Genomic DNA, 25,559 nt, shown 5'->3' on the forward strand with positions numbered 1-25,559 from the left:
TGCCTTGTTGGCCGAGTGCCCTGCCTGTTCTCTCCTCTTCCAGAACCCTGTTGTTCTCACTGACAGCAGGGAGGCCAATTGCATGGCGTCATCTCCCACAACGACCTCCAGCCTGCAGAGGATAGGCGCCATGGGATCTTTGCATGCATGCCACTGTTCCCCTCGCCCATGCATTTAACACCTTGGTGACAATAATGTCTCTGGAGCTTCCTTGGTGGGAGCCAAAAGAACAAAGGTAGATACTATCCTTGGAGCCCACTGAGAATTGTTGTGGAAGAGTGGCCATTGGAGAAATAGAGAGATGTAGCTATTGCCAGTTACTCAGTGCTAGAGCGGGGAGGGAGAGGGAAGGAACACAGACCTCACCTTCCTCTCACTTCCAGGCTCCATCAGGTGTCCCCCATCGCTAACCCTAACTGGAATTGTGCACGCCGGGGAGTCAGGGATGCGTTCTAGAGGTGACGAGCTCCAAGTGGCATGAGACAGGATGGAGAGGAGTGGACAGTGGACCTGTGGGCAGGTGCAGGGGATGCTGTGGGAAACAAAAGGAGAATACTAGCTGATAACACTACGTGACACTAATATCCCCAAGTCTGTGCTCATGTAGAGAAAAGAAAGTTCAACATAAAGCACTAAACCAGGAGTTGAGATGCTGTATTTTCAACTGTCATTCCAGCAGCTAAATTTTAAAGAGCCAGCTCATTTTATGCCTCTTTATTTTAATCTAAAGTGCCAGGTAGCATTGAGGCTGGCAGAGCCATGTTCAGGTATGTGTTGATGAATGCACAGAGGCTGCCAGGCTGAGGGAAGACACAAGAGAATAGAAGAGGTGCTTACGGGGGAAAACAGACCATGCAGCCCCAGAGCCAGAGGCAGCATCGGCCACTGCTGGCTGCTCATTTTCCCATATGGAGCCCGCAAGCCTCAGCCATGCTTTGCTTCTGCAAGATGCCTCTTTGCCTTTTCAATAAGCCTGATGAATTTAAGCTGACTGGAGTTTATTTCTCCTGCGTCATAAATGAAACTGTTGGCTGCAGCAATCACTGATCTGTGGGCACAGCAGGCAGACCCGCTTCTGCTCCTGCTCCACTACCTCCCTTGCAGGTTCAAAGGAAGAGGTACTGACGTACCTCCACGTTTTCCTCTGGCTCTGATATTCTGTCATTCCAGTTTCTTTTCATCTCCTTTCTTTCTGGACACACGTATCCCAAGGCGACCAGCTGAACTAACTTGGTCTGCTGTGTCCAGATATTCCTGGTGGTGTTTCAGATGAGACGCTCTTGGTTTGCGGAACTCACAAACACTGAACCAATTCCATGACCATCTGCTTCATGGCCACGTTTGCTCATTTTATATGTACATAAAGGGAGGAGACAGACAGCAAACTTGCATGCTGTAAATTGTATCATCTTAAAAAAAAAACAAGGTAAGACTTTGCAATAAAACCATAAGATTTATTAATTTTAAGCCTAATGCAATAAAGAATGCCCATAAAATTCTTATCTAAAGACTATTTAGAAAATTGTTGAACAAGGGACATCATCATTTAAAGTGGTAAGAAACCTTCTCTGCTAAGCATATGGGCTCAAGAGAAAAATTAAGGACCCATCTCTGTCCTGGAACAAAAGCTCTCTGTATTTGAGTATGCCCCTTTATCCGTAGGTAGGCTCCATTTGATCCCAGCTGCTGGCTGCTTCTTGACATCAACACTGGATTTCTAACTAGTAAATCTTAATAAGGTCTGAGTTTCTGCTGATATCCCATGATTTTGTTTGGCCATCCTTATCTTCAAGGACTACCAAGAAGGAACAAAGAATTTATTTAGCTGCTTTATGGAAAAACGTTTTCACCAATGAGACACTTTCTTACCATGAAAGTGATTACTATCAAGTGATCAGGGAAGTCTCCTGTTCCCTGATCACTTGAGTACCATGTGGCCTCACAGGAGCTCCTGCTGGTCACAGGATTCCTTATATGATTAACCTTCTTCCCGAATCCCAGCTTCATGGTGGTGGTGATGGCAGGTGTCCTTGAAGTCATCAGCCACATCTCCAGATGGAAAAACTTACACATATATAAAGAGGCCTCTTTGGAAGTAGAGAAAGCTTTCTCCCTTCTCCTACATTAATGGTTGGAATGTATAATAGTATAAGCACTGTGAGGGGGAAGTCTGGCAGATTCTTACAGAACTAAACAACTGCTACCTACTCTATGACTCAGTAATTCCTAAGTATTTATCCAAGAGAAATTGAAATATATGTCTGCAAAATGATTTCCACAAGAATGTTTATGGCACTTTTATTCATAATAGCAAAAACTAGAAACACCCAAGTATCTGTAACATGCGAATGGAGCGATAAACTGTGATACGCTCATTCCATGGAATGGCTAAAGGAACAGACTGTGACACACAAAACAACAGAGATGAATCTCAGGAACATTTGATTGAGTGTGAAAGGAGCCGTATACAAGAGTACAGATTCTTTAATCCCACTGATAGACGTTCTGGTGGAAAAAGTCCCCACAGAACAGCAGTTGCCTATGGATGGGGTCAAAATGGATGGTGAAAGGGACACAAGGAACTTTTTTTTTTTTTTTGAGACGGAGTTTTGCTCTTGTTACCCAGGCTGGAGTGCAATGGCGTGATCTCGGCTCACCGCAACCTCCGCCTCCTGGGTTCAGGCAATTCTCCTGCCTCAGCCTCCCGAGCAGCTGGGATTATAGGCACGCACCACCATGCCCAGCTAATTTTTTTATTTTGAGTAGAGATGGGGTTTCACCATGTTGACCAGGATGGTCTCGATCTCTTGACCTCGTGATCCACCCGCCTCGGCCTCCCAAAGTGCTGGGATTACAGGCTCGAGCCACCGCGCCCAGTCTGGAACTTTTTAGGGTGTTGACAATGTTTCATATCTTCATAAACATTTCTCAAAATTTATCTAATATTCACTTGTGATTTGAGTATTTAATTGCATGTAAATTTTACCTCAAAAGAAAAAACTGTAGATAAATATTGAACTTCAGTAAAAGATGTGAGTGCTGGAGGATTTAGAGAGGAAAGTGTACTGATGTCTGCAGTTTACCTTGAGATGCATCAAAAAGCTAAGATGAGTGAATGGCTGGACTGGGAGATGGGTGAACACATAGACACGTGACAAAGCAAGTATAAGAAATGTTAATGACAGACTCTAAGGGACAGGAATACGGGTAAAAATGCCCCACCTTTGTAAAAGTCTTTCAACTTTGTTTTATGTTCAAAAATTTGAATAAGGAAATCCTTGGAGCCTTTGGAGACCCCACAAGCAGGGAAATTACCATCCACATAATCGGTCGACTATATATTATGACCATATTCATTAGAACACCAATTTCTTGCCCAAAATAAAGCCATTATTGGGCATCAATTTGAAGAAAACCTGGCAAAGCCAGTCCAGCAGTAACCAGTGTCATGGCTGGAGGGACTTTCGGGGGATTTGGTCTCCCCCTGCATGAGAGTGGAGCTGAGTATCAGCATCAATAGCTTCTCTCTTCTGGGGAGCAACACAAATCCTGTGTCTTAGTTTTTCCATGAAACTGGTCCAGCCCACACAGTCTACTACCTGAAATGTTGGCGCCTGACTGCTTCCAGACTGTTCTTGCAGAAGATGTGGATCTGCCTCTATTATCCAAGCTGACCACTGCCGTATAAACTCCACATGGCTGGAAGTCTCTCTAGAGGAGAAAGCCCCAAAGGGGAGTCTAGCCCAGCTGGTTCATAAAGCCATTGATTCTCACCACGTTTCCCTCATGTATTCAGTAACCAAACATTGAGCCTTAATTATATGCTGGCACTGTGGTGGATGCTGAAACAGAGCAGTGAGCCTCTGCTATCACCGAGGTCACAATGTCAACTTTGCTGGACACTGTAGTTGATATTTAGCACCACATCCTCACACAGGAACTTCCTCAGCTTTCATTTTCTGGCTCTGGGGCTCCCAGATGGCTTGTCACTGTTAGGGCCAAGATTGCTGAAGCAACTGAGAGACACCCTCTGACCCACCACCGGCAGTTCCCACTCCCGGAGCAAGCCACACCCATTGCTCTCACTTGAAATCATGAGCCACAAGGCCTTTCAGTACGCAGCACCGCATAATATGAAACCCAAGGCCCCACTACATTGTGGAGGACCTGAAACAAGCATGGCCTTCTCATTTCCCTGCTGTTACTACCAGGCTCAATGCTCCCTTAGCCAGAAAGCATCAAGTCCACCTATTTGACTCTACACTCACTTTTTTCTGATTTCTTATTGGGCAGGCTGGTCTCAAATTTCTGACCTCGTGATCTGTCAGTGTTGGCTTCGAAAGTGTCCACTTTTTAAAAATGATATAAGAGCTTAATAAAGCTCTTACTATGTGCCAAGTACTATACTAAGCTCTTTGCATTCATTATCTCATTTAATTTTCACAACTTCCCTATGGCAGATGTGGAATGAAGATCTGGTTTTATTAGAAAGGAGACAGAGGATTCTTGAAGTATCTACCCCAAAGCCCCCAGCTAATAAGCAGCAGAACCCCATGAGAACCTGAGCCTCTGATGCCAAAACCCAGGCACTGACAACCATATCATCTGCTTCCCTCTAAATCCATTATTTGAGTTAGAAGTGAAGTCAGAAATCACCCACTCCTACTCCTTTGTTTTAAAGATGAGGAAACTGAGGCCTGGTAAGGCGGATACTTATTTCCTCACAAAAGACTTATCTTCTCAAGGACTGGGGCATTTTCTTCGAGTAGCTGTTGTTTTCTTTCTTTTATTGTGGTAATATAGACATAACACAAAATATATCATCTTAACATTTTAAAATGTACCATTCAGTGGTATTAAATACATTCATAAAGTGCATCCATTACTACTGCCTTTATAACTCTTTTTATCTTGGAAACCAGAAACACTGTAACCATTACACAGTAACTTCCCCTATCTGCCTCATCCAGCTCCTGACAACCACCACTCTACCCTCTGCTTCTATAATTCTCATTGCTCTAAGTGCCTCAGAGAAGAGGAATCACATAGTTTTTGTCTTATTGTGACTGGCTTATTTTATTAAGCATAATGTCTTCAAAGTTCATCCATGTTGGCCGGGCAGGGTAGTTCATGCCTATAATCCCAACACTTTGGGAGGCCGAGGCGGGTGGATCACGAGGTCAGGAGATCGAGACCATCCTAGTCAACATGGTGAAACCCTGTCTCTACTAAAAATACAAAAATTAGCTGGGCATGGTGGCGCGTGCCTGTAATCCCAGCTACTCGGGAGGCTGAGGCAGGAGAATTGCCTGAACCCAGGAGGCGGAGGTTGCGGTGAGCCGAGATCGCGCCATTGCACACCAGTCTGGGTAACAACAGCGAAACTCCGTCTCAAAAAAAGAAAAAAAACAAAAACTCGTTTCAGCTGGATGAAATAAAGGCGTCACTTCTATTTTGAGTCTTTTCTCCTGGGGCAAAGGAGAGTCTTGCAACTTTGTTGCTAATGGATTCTCTGATTATTCTGCAGACTCCTAATGGTAGGTGCAGCTGGGCTGAATGTTTCCTGGAGCTGGTGCAGTTGCACGAGGCGGAGGAGCCCAGGGTGCTGCAATGTGAAGGCTGCACAGAATGTGTGTTTCTGCTGCCTGATCGTGAGTTCTTCTGTCTGCCAACTAAAAGGTTGGTGGCTCAAGCCCAGTTAGGCACTCTGAGTTTTACATGATCTCAGTTCATTGAAGATAAGCTTATGATAGGTTTTCTCTTAGCTAGCCTCTCTCCTAACCTTATTGTCAATCCCTCTACGTTAAATCAGATGTGGTCAAATCCTGCTTGAACCCCAAATGTTCATGTTACTAAAAACATGAGTGGTTGGGATTCAAGCAGGATTTGACCACATCTGATAGTTAGTTCCATGCCTGTTTCCCACTGTGGAGTGAGTGAGTGGGGGTGGGTCCTGCTGCTCTCAAGACAAGGGTTTCTTCAAACTGGCTGTAAAAGTTAATGGACACCTCCACAGTGACTCATTTCCTCTCTCCCGCTGGTAGGAGTGGCTTTACTGTCAGGAGATGTGACAGGCTTTGCCTGCTCTGGATCGTGGTCACTATCTCTGTCAAATATGAAAGGACAGAGCCCAAAGCCATAAAACTTTGCACCCTATGGATGCAGGGACAAAATCACAGTAATTTTCTTCGTCTTTTTAAATATAACGATTAGTTCATGCTGTTTCTTAAGATTTAAAATTAGAAAAATTTACAAGATTCACCTCCATATTATATAGTCACCTCAGTTCTTCCTCAAATCCTACCAGACACCATTGTTTTTACATTCTCCCAAAATACACCTTCTTTGATCTCTTTCTAACACCATTTCATTCCATATTTTCCACACTGCTGCCCATCAGGCTGAGGTTCTTCTTCTGACCCTTTGAAAAAAGTTCTGACAGGCATCGGCTACTAGTAAAACAGCAACTTCATGAGTTAAAATGGGTCCTAAGTGAGTTGCTGTCAGACCAAAATGTAGGCAATTGACCCTTGACCTCAAATGAAGAAATAAGGAGAAGCTCCGCTATTCGACACCAAACGAAGTTCATCAGTCATCTGAAGAGGAAGGGAAAGGAAGTCAACCTTCAGCTAGGGAAAGCAGAGGAAGAAAAACGCACTGCAGATGAAACAGAAGAACTCCACACTCAGCCTATCACATCTCAGACAATGACAAAGATTTCAAAAGTATGCCCTAGGTGTCAGCTGAGACACTCCTGCTTGGCCACCTAATTACATTTGGCTCAAATGCAAGTCTTTTAGGAAGACAAGTTAAATCACCACATAGATGAAGGTTACATGTTTCAAGTGGGCTTAGAGCAGGAATTATTCTAAGAGAGAAAATAAAACATTTCTCCCTGACAAAGAAGCGAATATCTTCTCCAAAAATATGTTCACTGAAGTTTTCCTGGGCTGAGTGCAGTGATTCACGCCTGTAATCCCAGCACTTTGGAAGCTGAGGTCAGGAGTTTCAGACCAGTCTGGCCAACATGGTGAAACCCCATCTCTACTAAAAATTAAAAAATTGGCCAGACATGGTGGCGGGCGCCTATAATCCCAGTCACTTGGAAGGCTGAGGCAGGAGAATCACTTGAACATGGGAGATGGAGGCTGCATAGAGCCGAGATCCTGCCACTGCACTCCAGCCTGGGCAACAGAGCAAGACTCATCTAAAAAAAAAAGTGAAGTTTGTCTCTGAAGGGGAAAAGAAAGATATGAGTGAGGTTGCTTGTTCCCTAGAACCTCTACGTGGAAACGCCTAAAAAGAAAAGAGGCAGGTTTCGAAGCAAGTACTTTTCTTTGGGTTGCTGGTTAGCTTCGCTGTTAAAAATTGCTGAGCATAAGGTGAAAGAGATGAGGGAAGTATGATCCCTGACTTGAAGCAGCTTAGTGAAGTATCAAGTAGGTAACCAGAAAACAGAAACTTTAAGTGCAAAGTGTGAGGTATGTGAGCTCAGCGGAAGACATCTCTGCTGTCAGAGAGTAGAATAAGGAAAAATCTCCAAAGCAACATTGTAAACCAAACCAAGCTTGGTTGTGGTAAGATTCTGCAGGACAGGAACCAGATGGGTGTTCTTCAGTGTTTTCTCACCTCCTGTCCCCCTCCCTTCCACACCTCCACCCACATACCCAGATGCTTGCACTTTATCACATTCAATATTGACTGAATTAATTAAAAGAAGAATAAGCATGCCCAAACAAGGTACAAGGAAAAGTGCATTGCAAGCGGAAGAATGACGTGCAAAAAGGCATGGAGGTGTGGCCTTGAATGGGGATATCCCAGGAAGTCCCAGAATGTGGTCTTCCACATTGACGGAGCACAGATTTGAGTGGATGGAGTGTAAGTGTTGGAGGCAAGAGTGATATGAGAAGGATTTTCCTGCTCTGCTGAAAGCCTTGGGGAAAGAGGGGCTCGACTGTAGTATTTCACCATAAGTGCAGCGACATCAAGTTTGCATTACCAAAAAACTACTCTGATAACGCATATACTTAATATTTTCTAATGAAGTCACAATTTAATCATGATCAGATCTTAGAATATTTTAACTTCACTACTAACTCTCTTTAATCTTAGTTGTTATTGGCTGGTATTTTTGTTCCTACTTGTGTTAAATATAAAACAAAATGACTATGAAGTTTATTTGAAACATTATTATAACTATTTAATGCAGCCAACACATTTCTTTATTGTAACACATCTCTGCTTCTGGGATTCTTTTAGTTTTTGAAAAAAGGACACGCGTAAGAAGTAATTTCAATGAGTCTGTGGATAACAGTCTGACTATGGTCTTATAATTTTAACGTACCTGTATGTTAAAGTGCTCTGCACTTTGAAGCTAGTGTTCCACACTACTCAGTCTTAGAAGAAATGAAATATTGGCATTCGCAGCAACCTGGATGGAATTGGAGACTATTGTTCTAAACGAAGTAACTCAGGAATGGAAAATGAAACACTGTATGTTCTCACTCATAGTGGGAGCTACGAGGATGCAAAGGCACAAGAATAATCCACTGGCCTTTGGGGACTAGGGGAAAAGGGTCAGGGGTGGTGAGAGAGAAAAGACTACATATGGGGGAGAGTATACACTGCTTGGCTGATAGGTACCCCAGAATCTCAAAATCATTACTAAAGAACTTATTCATGTAAACAAATGCCACTGGTTCCCAAAAAAAACTATCAAAATAATAAATAAATAAATAGCGCTACTATTGGAAAGCTGCCTGGCTTCCACTTTATTTCTCCATCATGGTGCCATCCTCATCCTCGGTACTTTGAAGGTGATCCCTGCTGATTTGGGGCTTTGGACATTCTCACTTTCTACATTTCATGTATGGTGTGTCTATATGTAGACCTTTTTTTATAGTAAACTTACCTTAGTATTCAGTGGACCTTTTTGGATTCAGGTATTTTTCTGGTCCTTAATATTCTTACATCTCAACGGTGCATGTGAGTTCTATCAGTGCCCTCATTTGGAGCTAGTCAACGTGAGGGGTCAGTGAGAGACCTCTTAAAAGTCCTGTGAACATCTAGTTTTCTCACGTATTCCACTCTCTTCCCTCTCATCCCAAGTCTTTACATCTATATAATAGCATGGAGGTAGCAGAGTTAGGATTGCTTTGGCTGGTAGAAACACAGGACACCTATTTAATCACTCATTTTGTCAAAACTTTTCTGTCTGACATCTGGACCAGGGCTTCTGAAGCTGAAAGGCTTGGAGTTAGCATCTCTGTGCGCCATTGTGCCATGAAGCACTGATGATTACCATCCAGCTGCCTGAAGAGAACGAGGTTTGTGAGTGAAAGAAGTAGTGCAGCGAATAAATTCATCTAGTAATAACATCGTCATGTACAGATTAGGAATCTGAGGAGCCTGAAGATTTTAAATCCTTATATAATGGCATGGAGGTAGCAGTGTGAGCGTTGGGATGGCTGGTGAGAACACAGGAGATCTGGCCGGGCGCGGTGGCTCAAGCCTGTAATCCCAGCACTTTGGGAGGCCGAGGCGGGTGGATCACAAGGTCAAGAGATCGAGACCATCCTGGTCAACATGGTGAAACCCCGTCTCTACTAAAGATACAAAAAATTAACTGGGCATGGTGGCGCATGCCTGTAATCCCAGCTACTCGGGAGGCTGAGGCAGGAGAAGTGCCTGAACCCAGGAGGTGGAGGTTGTGGTGAGCTGAGATTGTGCCATTGCACTCCAGCCTGGGTAACAAGAGCGAAACTCCATCTCAAAAAAAAAAGAACACAGGAGATCTAAGCTGAGGGTCCAAAAGGCTCAGTACCATGTGGAGCATCGCACAGTGACTGCACAGCCGAATGCAGACCTGAGCCAACAGCCATAGGAGGCCAAGTCGCGTGCTGTTCTCCCAGAGCATCATCAGAACGGGAAGATCCTTTACCATGTCCTTTGTAAACCATGAAAGCATTACTTTCTCACGTCCTACCGTGAATGTATGCATATGATGAAAAAATCTAGTAACGACAGCTGAGTAGCATGTTTCAAGCAATGTTGAGCTGGCAGCAAGGAAGCTGGCTTCTGATGTCAGCTTCACCCACAACCGTCCGTGCATTAAACCAGTCACAGTATTTCTCTAGGCCTGTTTCCTCACCCACAGAGCAAAAGGGTAAGATTCGATAACTACTGTGTTCCCTCCCAGACTCAAAATTTCCGGACATAAAGGTCCTTTACAGACTTAAATCTGTAGTTTGAAGTTGATTCATCTCTGGCACCTACAGCCTAATCCTTTGCCATCTATATGGGAAAAGAAAATCGTGTTACTCTTTTCAAATAGCCTATTTTTCGGTAGGACTGTATTTCAGCAAACAGCTGGATTTGGAGTTAGAAGGCCTAGGTTGAGCATCCAGGTCCACTGCTGACCAGCGTCGCGAACCTTGGAAGCCTCCTAATCTCTCTTAACGTTGGGTTTCTTGAGTGTGTGACGGGGATGTCTGTCCTATGCTGCTCACAAGGATTTTGTTAGCATCTTATTTGATGACTTAAGTGAAAACCCTCTATTGTAACGCATTCTGTCGACGTAAGCCGTTTTGACATGATGGCCCTTGTTTCATAGGAGAAGCTCAAATAGTAGATATCCGACGAAATTGATGCGTGCTGGGTGAAAGGAGTGGGTGCTGCAGGAAGGAAAATCTGTGTGTGGGCATCAAGTCACACCGCATGGGTCATAACCTATGCCTGACCCTGACAGAAAATCCTCCTAGAAATAAGAGAGAAATAAAGGAAATACACAATACCAAGGGATAAAAAGAGAGCCAAGAAAAAATAACACAAGGGGAGAGGAAGATGGGCTTATAACAGATTCCAGGATCTTGTCAGTTTTAATAACAGGATGTAAAGAGAAGAATCTGTTTGCACACAGGGAGAGGTTCTCCTGGCTACTCAAAGCACACCTTACGTACATTCGCAAACCATCTCGCAGATGATTCATTATTTCACTGTAGATAAGACTTTTATGAACGGATTATTTTTCTCAGATAATTGCTTTATGATTAAAGTAAAGATTATTAATTCCTGAGGCAAGAAGATATAAGAGGTCCAGAAAGCTGGGCTGAGACCACTGGAGATGCTGAAGAAAGCGGGGTCCTCAGAGTCTTGGCTGCCAAACAGGTATCCTCCTTGCAATTGATGATGGGGGTCTTTCTTCAAACACATTTTTTTCCTCTATCAGCTATGAACCAGGCCAGAAATAACAAATTGTATTTCCAGAGAGGCTTGTCAGGCTTTCCGCTGCTGTGTCATTTGCTTTAAACTATTTACCTTCTTTTCTTCCCCTTCTGTAAAGAGCCTTGGCTTTGGGGTCAAACTGTCGAGTCAAACCTTGGCTCTGTGGTCTGGTAGCTGGGAAACTTCAGAAAAGTTACTCGATGACGAGTGTTAGTGTCTTCATCTGTAACGTGCGTTTACGAGACCTACAGTGCAGCTCGTTTATGAAGATGACACACAGGCATTCGATGAATATCAGCTGACTAAAAATTATTCACAGATTAAGGCCGGGCATGGTGGCTCACACCTGGAATCCCAGCACTTGGAGAGCCCTAGGCCAGCAGATCACTTGAGGTCAGGAGTTTGAGACTAGCCTGGCCAACATGGAAAAACCCCGTCTCTACTAAAAAAAAAAAAAATACAAAATTATTCACAGATTAGTAAAAAAGATGCTGCCTCTCCCTTCACCCAGAATGGTCATCTTGACAGAGAAATTCTGCATTTTAAAGGGGTTTCAGGACATTGAAAATACACTATTACCTTTGGAAGGAAAGTTTAGCAAAGTGCAAAGTTTAAACAATGATTTAAAAAGAGGTTGGGGATGGGGAAGGTCACATCCACACTCTTCAACCTTTGTCTCATTCTCGGTTAACGTTGCCTTAAAGTGGCAATGTTATGGACCTCAGAATCAATTTTCCAGAAAAGTCATCATGTACATCATTTTCTTAAGCAATCCATTATTTGAGAGTTAGATTGTGTACCTTGACTTTCTAATCATAAAGTATGATTAAATGTGAATTCAATGAATGACTCAGTTTAAGAATTATTTGGGAGGGAAATCCAGAACTCAATTTCATACTTATGCTGAAACAAAGCTCAGACAAATAAAAATAGAAGGAAACATTGATAAATACTTTAATCTTACGTGACAGTAATGGCCGGCCTTTTAATATTAATTAAAATTACTTTAAAAACATAAAAATAAATATATTAATTAGGAAAATTTCAGAATGGCAAGAAATTATAATGAGAAAAATACAAACTGAATAATACTACTAGTAACACGTGAAAGACAATAAACATACAAGAAAGATCTCACAAATTGGAAACAAACAATAGAACAGAAAAAGGTGCAAAACTATAAACTGAAAATTCACCCAACACAGAAAGCAAATTATTGTATAAAAAGATGTTCAACTTCATCAGTAATTATAACAAATTTTAAAACACCAAGTTTCTTCTTTAATATGCCAAAGTTAGCCAAAAATTTGACAAAATTAAACATTCACTGGGAGCTTAGGGAACCAATTATTTTCGTGTTCTGTTAATTAAAATGTACATGTTGCGTGATGCCACAACCCTGTATATGAGAATTTACACAAAAGTAAAATAAAAAATGCATTAAAGTTATGGGAGTGCAAGAAAATATATTACAATCAATCTGTTTCTGAGAAACGAAACCAGGTTATAGGACCATATGATCTTATTTGTATAAAATTGTACACAGAAAGAGGTGCATAGAAGGAAGTCTGTAGGCTACTAACCAAGTTATCTATGTCCTGGAGATGGATTTACTATTTATTTTCTAGTTTTGTATTGATTCCCTAATAGCTCATGTGTTGTGGGGAAAAGATAAAGCCATTTTTTTTTTTAAATGGTGTCAACTAAGTGTAAAGGAAAGAGTGCTGATGGAGTCAGATCTGCTTGTAGCTGGTGTCCACGAACAAATGACGTCATGCTTGCTGACCTTAGGTTTTCTCATCTGTAAAATGTGGGTATTCGACACTGTGCTCATGTTTAATACAAACATCTAAAAATTCAGTGTCAGAACCACTCTATTGTATTTTCTTTTTATTTATTTATTTATTTTACTTTAGGTGTATACTATACCCAGCATTTCTCCCCATGTTAGCCCTCCCCACCCTCCCCACCCCCCACTGTCCCTTACCTACCCCGTGCAACTGCCCCCAGTGTGTGATGCTCCTCTCCCTGAGTCCACGTGTTCTCATTGTTCAACACCCACTGACAAAGTGAGAACATATAGTGTTTGGTTTTCTATTCTTGTGTCAGTTTGCAGAGAATGATGGCTTCCAGATTCACCGAGGTCCCTACAAAGGACACGAACTCATTGTTTTTTATGGCTGGGTAGTATTCCATGGTGTATATGTACCACATTTTCTTTGTCCAGTCTATCATTGATGGGTGTTTGGGTTGCTTCCAGGTCCAATTTTGAATGGAGTTGTTTTCTTGTAAATCTGTTTTAGTTCTTTGTAGACTCTGGATATCAGCCCTTTGTCAGATGGGTAAACTGCAAATTTTTTCCCATTCTGTTGGTTGCCAGATCACTTTTATGATGGCTTCTTTTGCTGTGCAGAAGCTCTGGAGTTTAATTAGATCCCATTTGTCTATTTTGGCTTTTGTTGCCAATACTTTTGGTGTTTCAGTCATGAAGTCCTTGCCTACTCCTATGTCCTGAATGGTTTTGCCTATGTTTTCTTCTAGTGTTTTTATGGTGTTAGGTTTTATGTTTAAATCTTTAATCCATCTTGAGTAAATTTTAGTGTAAGGTTACAGGAAGGGGTCCAGTTTCTGCTTTCTGCACATTGTTAGCCAGTTTTCCCAACACCATTTATTGGATTTTTTTGATGACAGAAAGCCCATCATTGCCTTAGCCATGAGGAAACTTGCCTTGGGTGCCCTCTGCTATCTCTCCTGAAGCTAACAGGGGCCAGTGCTCAGTGGTTTACAAATTGCTTCCATTCAGACTCTGAAACTGTTCAGACTGCTTTGGTTAGATCTCTGGCACTGGCCCAGGAGGTCTTGAAGGTGAGAACAAAATCTCTTAAAAGTTTCTAACCTGTACATCTAACTTGAGATTCTTTTAAAGTCTGGATTTCATCAGGAAAATACTGTATTCTCTTCCCCATATGTGAGTTAGCATCTAGATTCCTGGGTCCCTCTCACCTGTGCAAATGTGTTCAGATTCGTAGATCAAGGAAAACCCGGGAGTTTCAAGGACGTGCCAGTAAGAACTCTGAGATCCTGGCAGTAGCCACATCCTTAGGGAAAGAAGACGATGGCCTCCAGAGGCATGTGGCTGCTCCTACTACTGAGCTGCCTGCCCAACGCGGGAGTCCTGAGTGGTGAGTACCCGTCACTTAGCTGGAACTGAGCCACAGCCAGTGTTCACACAGCCCACATGGAACAGCCATCCATGTGCCCACAAAAACATTAAGGCCCTGTAGGAAAAAGATTTTTAAACATAGAGATGAAAAACGAAGACCGGTACTAAAAAAATTCAAGGACTCAAGAATCCAACAAAACCCAATTCTCTATGGTTGTAAACCATACTTAAATCATCAGTTACGTGTAAGTTGTAATACTAATTTTGCAAGTTTATTGTGAAGGGCAGAAATAATGTGTTTAAAAGTCCTGATGCCTAGTAGACTGTCAATAAATCATAGCCATAATTAGAATTCCCCAGGGTTATCATCAAGGGTATTACTTCAGGGTTATTATGAAGATGATTAGAATTCCCCAATACTTAAGCACTGGTTTATCATTTGAGCATTATTAGGGATTCCAGTTTGCAAGGGACCTGCAATCTAGTTAGAGAGATGGCTCTTACACACTTACAGACCACGCATCAAGTGCAAAGCCACATGGCCACAAAGTGGGTGGTAATACTGTCGAATCCACCAATAGAGAAAGCAGGGGAGGAACACTGTATGAGTGAGCTAAGAAGCAATGTCACAGAACACCAGGAACAGAAAGAAATGAAATGTGAACTCATCTGGTGTCATGTCTTCCTTCTATTTACAAGGAAAATTAAGTCCAGAGAAAGGTAGAGATTTGCCCGACGTTACACAGTAAGACTAACTGATGCTAGGACTTTTAGTGCTTTTCACGGTCCCATGTGGCCTTGCTGGGCATTGGACATGTAAGAGTGAGGGAAGAATCCATGCTTGAGTGTCTCCTCTGTTGAGAAGAGGGCTTCCAGAGGGGTCCAGTGCTGTCTGTAACTTAGCACTGCTCCTCCTGGGGAATGTCCTTGGCCAACGGTAGGATGATTTGGAAGGACATATGAAGAATAGCAAGGTCCTCTGGGCATCATGTTGGCCCCTATGGCTGAAGTCTGTGGTCCTGGTTATAGCTTAGCCTTAATATGTCCCCCACGGCTCTTCGCCTTCAACCATACACCAGTTCACTCAACTATCTCAGGGGGCTCAGGACATGTAGAACTCAGCCATGCAAAAGAGTGCAAGTCTCTGGGGGGCCACTCTTGAGCCCCTCCTGCAGAGCTGCCTTATGTGGCCATTTCTAAGTGGCCAGCTGGTTCCCTGCAACGTCAGGCTTCCTTAATGAAACTTGAAATCTGCCCAAGCTATATCCTGGGGAATATGATACATCCCTCTCCCCATCCCTGGGATCTCACTAACCTTCCTGGGTTCTCTCTGGAGGAGGAGATACAGACACAATATTCACCACAAGTCCTTCAATTTCTCTTTTCCAGGCAGATCTTTCTTCCAGCTGTAGAAGGACTTTCTACTTATTCTTAATATCTTGGGGGAGCCTCCCTTGTGATATATTCTAAATGTGTTTTGCACTGCAGTACTTAAGAGAAATAGAGGGGATTTAGAAATTAATTTTCTCTCTCCACAAAGCCTTGTGGTGAACATTAAACTCTGATTGCTTCCACAGTGATTTCTTTGTCCTGATAGCTGCCCTTCCCCTGAAGCAATCCATGCCATTGATTCAGCGAGGGGAGACATAGAGCTACATCATTTATGGGCAGTAAAAAACTTCTTCTGGCTTATATTTTCAAAAATATTACATAATAATGATAATGGGTTTAATAGCTTTAAGTTTTAACTAGCTAGTGTTTATTGAACAATTCCTATACACTAGGCCCTGTCCTGACCACTGTACATAAATTATCTTAATTAATCCTCCTGACAACTGTGTGAAGAAGGCGTAATTGTGGACCCACTGTACAGTCAAGAAAAGGAGAGCTAAAAGAGACTAAATCACATTCCTAAGGTCACACATGCAGTAAGTGATAGAGTAGAAAGAGGATTAGAGTGGTCCAGGCAAGATGCTGGAAGCTGAAACCTCTTGACACTACATGTGCAGAGATGAGGGGATGGAGCACCATGTGAGGTGGGGCCAAGGTTCTAAGGCCACCATGGAAACATTGGCTTCTCTCCCACTTTCCACTGCACCCCACATCTGGGTGACCTCAGCAGGTTACTCACTCCTCTGAGGAATTTCCCTTCTCTGTACAATGGAGATGGTCATCCACACAGGATCTCTCAGAGAGGCTCTGTTAATTAAACAAAATAATCTCAACGAATATGCTTGACCCATACAGGATTTAAAGCAATGACGTGAGCACCGTTACTAAGACTAACACTTCGAGTCAGACCGTCCGTCTCGGATCAAATCTTGCCTTTATCATTTATTTTCTGTGGGATCCTGGGACATGATACTCTCTTTCTGCCTTTGTTGCTTCATTTGGAACACAAGAATAATGACAGTGTTATTATGAAGATGATTAGAATGTGTGTAAATGGCCTGGACCTGAACCGGGTACACAGTAAATGCTCACTAAACGTGTGGTGTAATTGCTCGCTGTGGCGGCACACGCCTGTAATCACAGAACTTTGGGAGGCCGAGGCGGGAGCTCCACTTGACCCCAGAAGTTCAAGACCAGCTTGGGCAACGTGGCCAAACTCCCGTCTCTACCAAAAAAAAAACCAAAGTACAAAAACTACCTGGGCATAGTGGTGCTCACCTGTAGTCCCAGCTACTCCTGAGGCTGAGGTTGGAGGATCACCTAAGTCCGGGAAGTCAAGGCTGCAGTGAGCTGAGATGGTGCCGTTGCCCCCCAGCCTGGTCGCTGGGAGTGGAGCAGCAGAAGGCAGAGCCACAGCGCAGCAGAGTGGCGGTTAGTCGCAGATCGAGGAGCTGAAATGTCTCCACCAGGGGGATCACGGCCATAGCAGCAGCATTACAGGGTACGGGGCAGAAGGGGAGGGGAGAGAGATGAAGTGAGGAGGGGGGAGGGGGAGGAAAAGAATGCGAGGCAGAGAACAGAGGGTCGTAGGCAAGGAGGGACCCGCACAGTTACAGAGGCACAGAGACAAGAGACAGAGACGGAGACAGAGTACAAGGATGGGGAGAGAACGGAGAGATACACAGAAAGTCCGAGACAGATGCACAAACAGAGACAACTGAACACAGAGATGCTCAGACAGAGAGAGACACTCAGAGAAACACAAAGAGAGACAGCAAAAGGAGAGAAACAGAAGAGAGAGAGCTTGGTTGTCTGGGCTCGTGTGTGGCTGTGGGTCTCTTTCACTCTGACCCTCCAAGTCCTCTGCATGTGACCCTCCAAGTCCTCTGCATGTGACCCTCCAGGTCCTCTGCGTGTGACCCTCCAGGTCCTCTGCGTGTGACCCTCCAGGTCCTCTGCGTGTGACCCTCCAGGTCCTCTGCATGCTTTCACGGCTTGGATCCAGGGGAAACAACAACCATGGTGGTGGAGGTTCTGTCTGTCCTAACATGTTTGCCCAGACTGCCAAGGGGAGTTGCTTCCGAGGGCACAAGACCAAACCAAAAGCACTGGGTGTGATGCCACAGGTCTCTGTCCTCAGGCCTACGGTCAGAGATTTGGGCTCCTCCTTGTCCCTGCTTTCAGAACAGTCTCACCAGTAGTAAGTTGGAAGGCAGACTTTCCAGCTATCCCCATCTCATCGTCTGCCCTCTGCTAAGCAATGGCCAGCCTTCTCTTAAGAAGATCATTTTTACCTGAAGTGCAAATGTTTCTTTTCCTTCTGACAAAATAATCAAGGCAGTCCAGATAATTATGTTGCCAAGTTTCTAATTTTTCATTCTTTCATATTTATAAAGACTGGGAGGGTTGGCAGCAGTAACATGGATTTTTAAGTCGTAGAGAGCTGGATCTGCAAAGCAGCTTTTCCATCTTACTGTGTGACCCTGGGCCGATGACCACCCTGAGCCTGTTTCCTTATCTCCTCAAGCAATCATGATAAAACCACAACATGGGTAAAACACTTAACAAGGTGCCTGGCACCAAGAAAGCACCTTGCAGGGTGAGGGGCAGAAAGGGGGAGGGGAGAGAGAGAGAGAAAAGTGAGGAAGAAGGAGGGGGAGGAAAAAATGAGAGCAGCAAACAGAGTCATAGACAAGAAGGACACACAGAGACACAGAGGCAGAGAGTACAAAGACAGAACGAACGGAGAGACGATGGAAAGTCAGGCACCTTATAAGACAGAACGAACGGAGAGACGATGGAAAGTCAGGCACCTTATAAGACAGAACGAACGGAGAGACGATGGAAAGTCAGGCACCTTATAAGACAGAACGAAGGGAGAGACGATGGAAAGTCAGGCACCTTATAAGACAGAACGAAGGGAGAGACGATGGAAAGTCAGGCACCTTATCTACAGAAGCCGGTCATAGTCGTACTTGTAGCAGCAGCAATGGCATAAAGGCTGCATTTTATTTGTCATAAAATTATGTTCATATTTCTGAATGTAGTAGAAGATGAAGCATTTAAATACATGAATGTCTTTGCTGTTTGTTCACAGTATATTTGACCTATGCATTGAAACATTTCCTGCCTTGCCTTAGCTGGGTTAGTCATTATCCATTATTCATAGGTACCAGGAATAGCACGTGCAAGGGGTCTAAAGCTACACTGAGCATCGTGTTCCAAGACGGAGCTGGGACTGTGGCATGGAAGGGGCGTACAACGAGGTCATAAAACCTCTCACATGCTAGACCAGCAGAGAGCTCATCTGAAAGCAGTGGGGAGCCCTGGGAGATTGACAGGCAGGGGCTGAAATGAAACAGAAGAGCAGGGCAAACGCGACAGTAGTGTCATTTGAATGAGGAGAGAGAAAATGCGCTCATGGCAGCTGCGGCCTATGGACGTCCCCTAGGGGAGGAGATGCTTGCGGTCTATGGACGTCCCCTAGGGGAGGAGACGCTTGCGGTCTATGGACGTCCCCTAGGGGAGGAGACGCTTGCGGCCTATGGACGTCCCCTAGAGGAGGAGACGCTTGCGGCCTATGGACGTCTCCTAGGGAAGGAAACGCTTTTGCAGCCACCAGGGTGTCCCAGGGTAGCCACATGGTCACAAAGCCTACACTTGCTAGCCTGACGTCCCTCGGATCACCTGGTGCCTCTGTACATCCAGCCATCTCCTCCTCTTTATAAACCTTCACATTCAGTGACATGGCCCATTCACCAGTTAACCAGCAGGAAAAGCATGTGCGTCCCTGAATCATGGCTTCCTTTGCCTCTAGGCTCTGGCTCTTTCCTGTTTCTGCAGCAGTTACCTGACAGACACCCTGTGCTTCAGGCAGACTCAAGTGCGTGTGTTTCTATGCATGCCCTCACACTCCTGCCTCCTTTCCTAAATTACTCCCTTTCCCAGTACTGACACGTGACCCACCTCCACGCAAGTTCCAGTCAAGTTGCCATGTAACCAGTCCCTTGTCTCCCAGGCCAAAATGACTTCTCCCTCCTTGTAACACCCCAAACTACTAATTTATGTCCCTCATCCACTATTGTGATGCCTTAAATTATAATTGTTTGACCCTCACTATTAACACAAGATTCTGCCAGTTGCTGAGAATCTATTCCAATTATGTGTGTCTATCTTTTCCAATTATGTAGGTATGTCTATTCCATTTATGCATTCCAGAGCCGGGGAAATAACCACAGCATGAGTTTGGGGTACCCGCTGGGCTCACAGTACCCACCATGAGGCAGATCAAGCTAAAACTTCATTGATCACCTCACTTCCATAATTCCTGCTCTGACTGGTCGACCATAGTGACATTTTCTTGGAATTACTGTCAGTTCAGAGGTAGTGTCCAGTAATCGCAGAAGCACAGTCACACTGGTAAATGCCATAGGTCCCCAGTCCCTTTGGAAAAAGCCAGAGGAAGGGTAAACTGTACACATTTTTGGCAGTGTAGCAGTGATCTTCGTGAGGGGACTGTTCATTCAAGGGATTCCTGATTGCAGGCTGGATCAAGTCTGGGAATTGATTTTTTTGTGATCATAACATGAAATCGCTTTTTGTTTATGTGCAGATGTCATCATGAGACCCAGCTGTGCTACTGGATGGTTTTACCATAGGGCCAATTGCTATGGTTACTTCCGGAAGCTGAGGAGCTGGTCTGACGCTGAGGTAAGAAATCTGCTGCCTGCTTGGCCTGGCCTTTCTAGAGCAAGGGACCAGCCGGAGCCCCAGATCTCATTTGATTCAGGATCCAGGGTTCTTCCTGGGCACTCTGAAGAGATGCCTGTTGGGTGGTGAAATGGAGAGAAGAGGGTTGTGTGTTCAACTCATTCAGTTCTGCAAGCATTGCTGAAGCAGGTGCTGTATACCAGACTCTAGATGGAGTACTTGCAGTACTCTAATACACTAAGTCCTCATGACAGGTCCTAGGTAGCAGTAATTATTTTCCAGATGAAGAAACTGAGCCTCAGAGAGGTGAAGTGACTTGTCAAGGTCACATACACCACTGAGAGGCAAGACCCGGGCCCCAGGCATGTCCTTGGACCCTAAGTCTCCCACCTTGGCCCTGTACCGCCTCTTCCTCTGAGACCAAACGCTGCGGCAGGGCAGTTGCATTTTCTCCCAGGGTGCCAGGAAGCCTTTTGTGGGGTTTAGAGCATGATGTGTGGAGGAAGTGGGGCTTTGTGAGTCCCTCCTGCTTGGCACACTAGCGTTCTGAGAGGGCTGTGCTTTAAACATTCGGGCATCATTAACAGGACCTCTCCTTGCACGTAGCTCGAGTGTCAGTCTTACAGAATCGGAGCCCACCTGGCATCAATCCTGAATTTAAAGGAAGCCAGCACCATGGCCGAGTACGTAAGTGGCTACCAGAGAAGCCAGCCCGTATGGATTGGTCTGCACGACCCACAGAAGGTAACTTACCCTCAGACTTGGCCACAAAGGCCCTCTCGGGAAAGCCAGGCTGGCATCCTCTCCTTGGGGAATGGCCACCCGGCCTATAACAAGGACACAGCAGTGGATCTTCTCCAGATATGCCTCCAACTGACAAAGACCAAGGCCTCAAGGTCAGGGGCCCGGTTCTGACCTCAGTGGAGGATGTGCTCTGAATGACTCCATTGTATAGACCTTTGTCTAATCAAGGTCCTCCTGAATCATAGAACACAAAATTACCAGCTTTCTAGACCTAAAAAGTGCGTGTGCGTGTGTGTGTGTGTGTGTGTGTACACAGACCTGTTACAAGACAGATTATTTATTTATTTATTTATTTATTTTTTGAGACGGAGTTTCGCTCTTGCTACCCAGGCTGGAGTGCAATGGCGCGATCTCGGCTCACCACAACCTCCACCTCCTGGGTTCAGGCAATTCTCCTGCCTCAGCCTCCCTAGTAGCTGGGATTACAGGCACGCGCCACCACGCCCAGCTAATTTTTTGTATTTTTGTAGAGACAGGGTTTCACCATGTTGACCAGGATGGTCTGGATCTCTTGACCTCTTGATCCACCTGCCTTGGCCTCCCAAAGTGCTGGAATTACAGGCTTGAGCCACCACGCCCGGCCCACAAGACAGATTAATCAAATCTCCATTGGATCTGAGTTAAAGTTGAAAGCTTTCAGCTAGCCTTTGTTTTAGATGCTGTAACATTTTTTATGTTATCCTTGATGTTTTCACTGAAACTCTGTTCTTCTCATCAATATCTTATTGTAAGAAATGGCATGAGAGCTCTTTGTAAGGAACAGCTGGTTGGTGAGATCTAGGTATGGGGTCTTCAGTTCACAGATTCTTGTTGGGGCTTCTGCAGTTGACTCAAACAAACATAGGGGACATAAAGTGGGACCCCCCACAATTCCTGCTTAATAAACCTGCTGAAGATATGGCACATTCATTCACGCTCTTTCATGAGTATGTGCTTGCCTTCTAGTATTGGTCTATAAATACGGCTCTTTCTCTTTTTGAACACTAGATTACAGCAAAACTAATAATCCTCTGCCATAGTTGTCACAAGTATTTTATACAGTTATTTCATTTTTAATGTCATTTATTTGACGATCAGAAATTTGACCTTTTTACGTATGCCCATTGCTTTCAATCAGGACCCTGTCATTCAGACAGAATACTTACATCTATTTCTATTTTTTGCAGTAATATTGGTAGTGTTTTTCTATTAGTGGTTGAGTGGAATGACTTTCTATTTTTCCTTCTTTAAGCATTTCTGTACTTTCCCAACGTTTGCAATGAAAACCATGTTTTAAAGGGGCTTGAGGGGCCTTCCTTGGCTGTGACCAGTGGGTTCTGAGCTGTGCGCTTCTCCACCTCCTGTTGTTTCAGAGGCAGCAGTGGCAGTGGATTGACGGGGCCACGTATCTGTACAAATCCTGGTCTGGCAAGTCCATGGGTGGGAACAAGCACTGTGCCGAGATGGGCCCTGGTAATGGTAGGTTCTAACGCACCACCCCTCAGCACTTCCCCACACACAGCTTCTTCCCTTTACCTGGTAAGAGTGAAAATGGACACAGGAGGCCCCCACCGTCCCCACTCCACACCAGCGACTTCTCCAGCAGGGCAGTGGCCTCGCCACAGACACTGGTCACCGACCTTCAGTCCTTGGTGACCACTTCACAGTCTTTGTCATATCAATGTACCAGCTATTCTGTTATTTACTCAGTATATTCTTTAAATCCACTCACTTTTTTTTTCTGAAATACACTAATTTTAAAATCATATTCTATACCATGAAGGGGGATATATGTCTCATTTTGGGAAACCCAGACCACAGGGAGGAAATACATGTGGTGGAAACAGATAAATCTCTTCTGACTTCTTTAAAATGAGAGTTTGCCATGAGCCCTGGAAAGCTGGTCTTTGCCCGAGTTCTCCCCTCCTGTGTGTTTCCCTGAATCCTGTCCCCAGAAGCTCAGTGCAGGCTGCACACACACGGGAGCCTCCTCCTTTCCCCGGCCTGCTTTCATTCTTTGCCTTTATGCTCATGAGTTAGGCTGTTCCACCTTCTTGCTGGTGACGCCTTGGGCTGGACACTCCTTGGTCATGGGCTATCCCGTCACTGCAGAAGGTCGAGCAGCATCCTTTGTCCCTACTCAGTAGGTGCCAGGGACACTCCTCCTCCCAGGTCGTGACAACCAAAACTTGCAGTTTCTCCTGTAGGGGGCAAATTCACCCCCTGATGAGAACCATGATTAGTTAGTGATGTGGAAAACTCCAGCTATACAAGAGCACAGAATATTAAAGAGTCCTCAATGTACTTGAGAATATTCCAGTGGGTCTACTAGGCCATCATAGGGACACCAGGACCCCCTGCCAGCCAAGAAGTCAGCCTGGGATAGGCCCAGGCTGAGGTCCCAGCTCTTGGTCTGGGGTAGGGGGGACCTGGCCACTGCCAGCAGGACATGGGGTCAGTTTACTGTTGTCTGAGGAATAAACTTGTAAGAAGGAAAAAGAGAGTGAGAAAACTTTCTAACAGCACAGGGCGAACGGCAGACATGAGGGGACATACTCTGAGGAAAACCCTCAGAGATAAACAGCCAGAGAGGGGGTTTTCACAGACCACTGAGAGCACAGCTCCTGCTATTGAGGCAGAACTCGGCTCAGCTGGAAAGAACACGACCCACACCAATACGTAGAGGCCACCGACAACTGGATTTTTACTCAGATCAAGGAAAACATTTGAACCCTTACACTGTTCAAACACATAATGAGCTACCCCAGGAGGTAACGAGAAACCTGTCACTAAAATTAGCCAAGCAGAAGGTGGGCATGGTCGTTTTTATTGCAGTTGACACATTGAAAGCGTTAGAGGAGAGCCTCCATGTCACAAAAGAATCAAATGAGGAGCGTTGTAAAAATACTGATATCAGGGATTTGCTTCTCAGACCTACAGTATCAGAATCTCTGGGGCTGGTGGCTGGACCTGCTTCTGGGAGCAGTAGACCAGATGCCTCCGCAAATCCCTCTCCTGCCCCAGATTCTGACACCCCCACTGGACAAAGTTCCCAAACAAAAGTCCTTTCTCTGTGAGTCAGTGATGACATCAGCAAGGCTCAGGAGTGAAGCTGCCTGTGTTACGTGGATGGGAAGCAGAAGCCTGAAGCTCTCTGAGAACAGCATCTCTTTGGGTCCCTTCCTCTCCCATGGTCACTCACCCAGCTTGTGGCTATCAGAACACAGGCTCTCAAGGCAGAAAAGCACAAGGAATGAAGGAGGATTTGAGAAGAACTGGCGGAAGGTAGAATTTAAAGGCACATACCCCTTGGCCACATCAATGCAATGGATTTTGCACCCCACTCACCTTCTAATTTTTTTAAATTCAAAATGTAGAATATTAATGCCTCAATACACGGCCATGCACACATTCCTGTTCTCTGTGACAGGGCTTGTTCCTTTTTTATATCTCTTTTGAAAGAACTCCAGAGCATTGTACTGTGTGTGTCCCTCTCTCACCCTTTCTGACTCTCCCCTTTATGTCAAAATGTGTTTTGTGACTCTGGAAAATTGCAGCTTGCACTGTTTCCTGACTTTTTGCTGGTCCACTTTGAGACGCTCAATCATGATAACTGGGGTTTTGCAATTTGAGAAGAAATGCCATATTCAGTGTCCATTGTGGTCACGAGCGTGGGTTCTGCATTCTGAATGCCCAGGGTGGAATCCTAGCTCCTCCTAACCGAGCTGTGTGACCCTGTGCACATCTCTTACTTCTCTGTGCCTCAAATGCCTCTCTATGAAAAGGAGAACACAGTCGCCCTAATCATCTGAATACATGTGGCATGCTTATCATGTGCCAGCTAGGCTCACGGCTCCTGTGGCCTGGAGGAGAGGGAATGTAGTATAGTCTCTCACTCACCCTTCTCTGCACCCGCCTCTGGGGAGGAGGGAGGAGCAGAGTGAAACAGTAACCTCTCTTGCTTAGTGACTGTGGTGAGCTGTGTTGTGCTTAATTGTCTGAAGCTGCTGTTCTAGCTTATCCACAGGCTCATTGGACAGCAACCTCAAAAAGCCCACTAATGAGAGAGTCAGTCTCCAGCAGCATCCTATGCAGGCAGACTCCCCAACCTGGCTCCTGGCCCATGGCCTTGTGTTGTATTCATTTTGCCCCACACTGTGAAAGTACTCACAAGCTTGTGGGCCCTTTCATTTACGCTCTGTGGTCGCTGTGACCAGCCCTATGGAGGCAGGCATGAGCAGGCCCCATTCTCTGTGCCTCCCAAGAACAAGGAGTGAGAGGGGCACAC

At 44.9% G+C, this 25,559-nt stretch overlaps 1 protein-coding gene across 3 annotated transcripts in view; it reads left to right on the plus strand.

Annotated features, from left to right (window-relative positions):
- The window catches only part of REG4 (regenerating family member 4), a 58,930-nt gene that overhangs the window by 29,439 nt on the left and 3,932 nt on the right, over positions 1-25,559 (plus strand). Inside the window, exons 1-5 of one of the 3 annotated variants that reach the window (XM_017966180.4) lie at positions 11,116-11,166; positions 14,245-14,405; positions 20,391-20,488; positions 21,095-21,232; positions 22,645-22,750. In XM_017966180.4, the coding sequence (XP_017821669.4) occupies positions 14,339-14,405; positions 20,391-20,488; positions 21,095-21,232; positions 22,645-22,750 (409 nt within the window). In that variant the 5' untranslated portion in view covers positions 11,116-11,166; positions 14,245-14,338. Of the gene's footprint in view, positions 1-11,115; positions 11,167-14,244; positions 14,406-20,390; positions 20,489-21,094; positions 21,233-22,644; positions 22,751-25,559 lie in introns of those variants that run through there. The other 2 variants (XM_035252635.3, XM_078332878.1) reach the window with 2 other exon arrangements.

Source organism: Callithrix jacchus, chromosome 7, assembly GCF_049354715.1.
Source record: "Callithrix jacchus isolate 240 chromosome 7, calJac240_pri, whole genome shotgun sequence".
Taxonomy (NCBI): domain Eukaryota; kingdom Metazoa; phylum Chordata; class Mammalia; order Primates; family Cebidae; genus Callithrix; species Callithrix jacchus.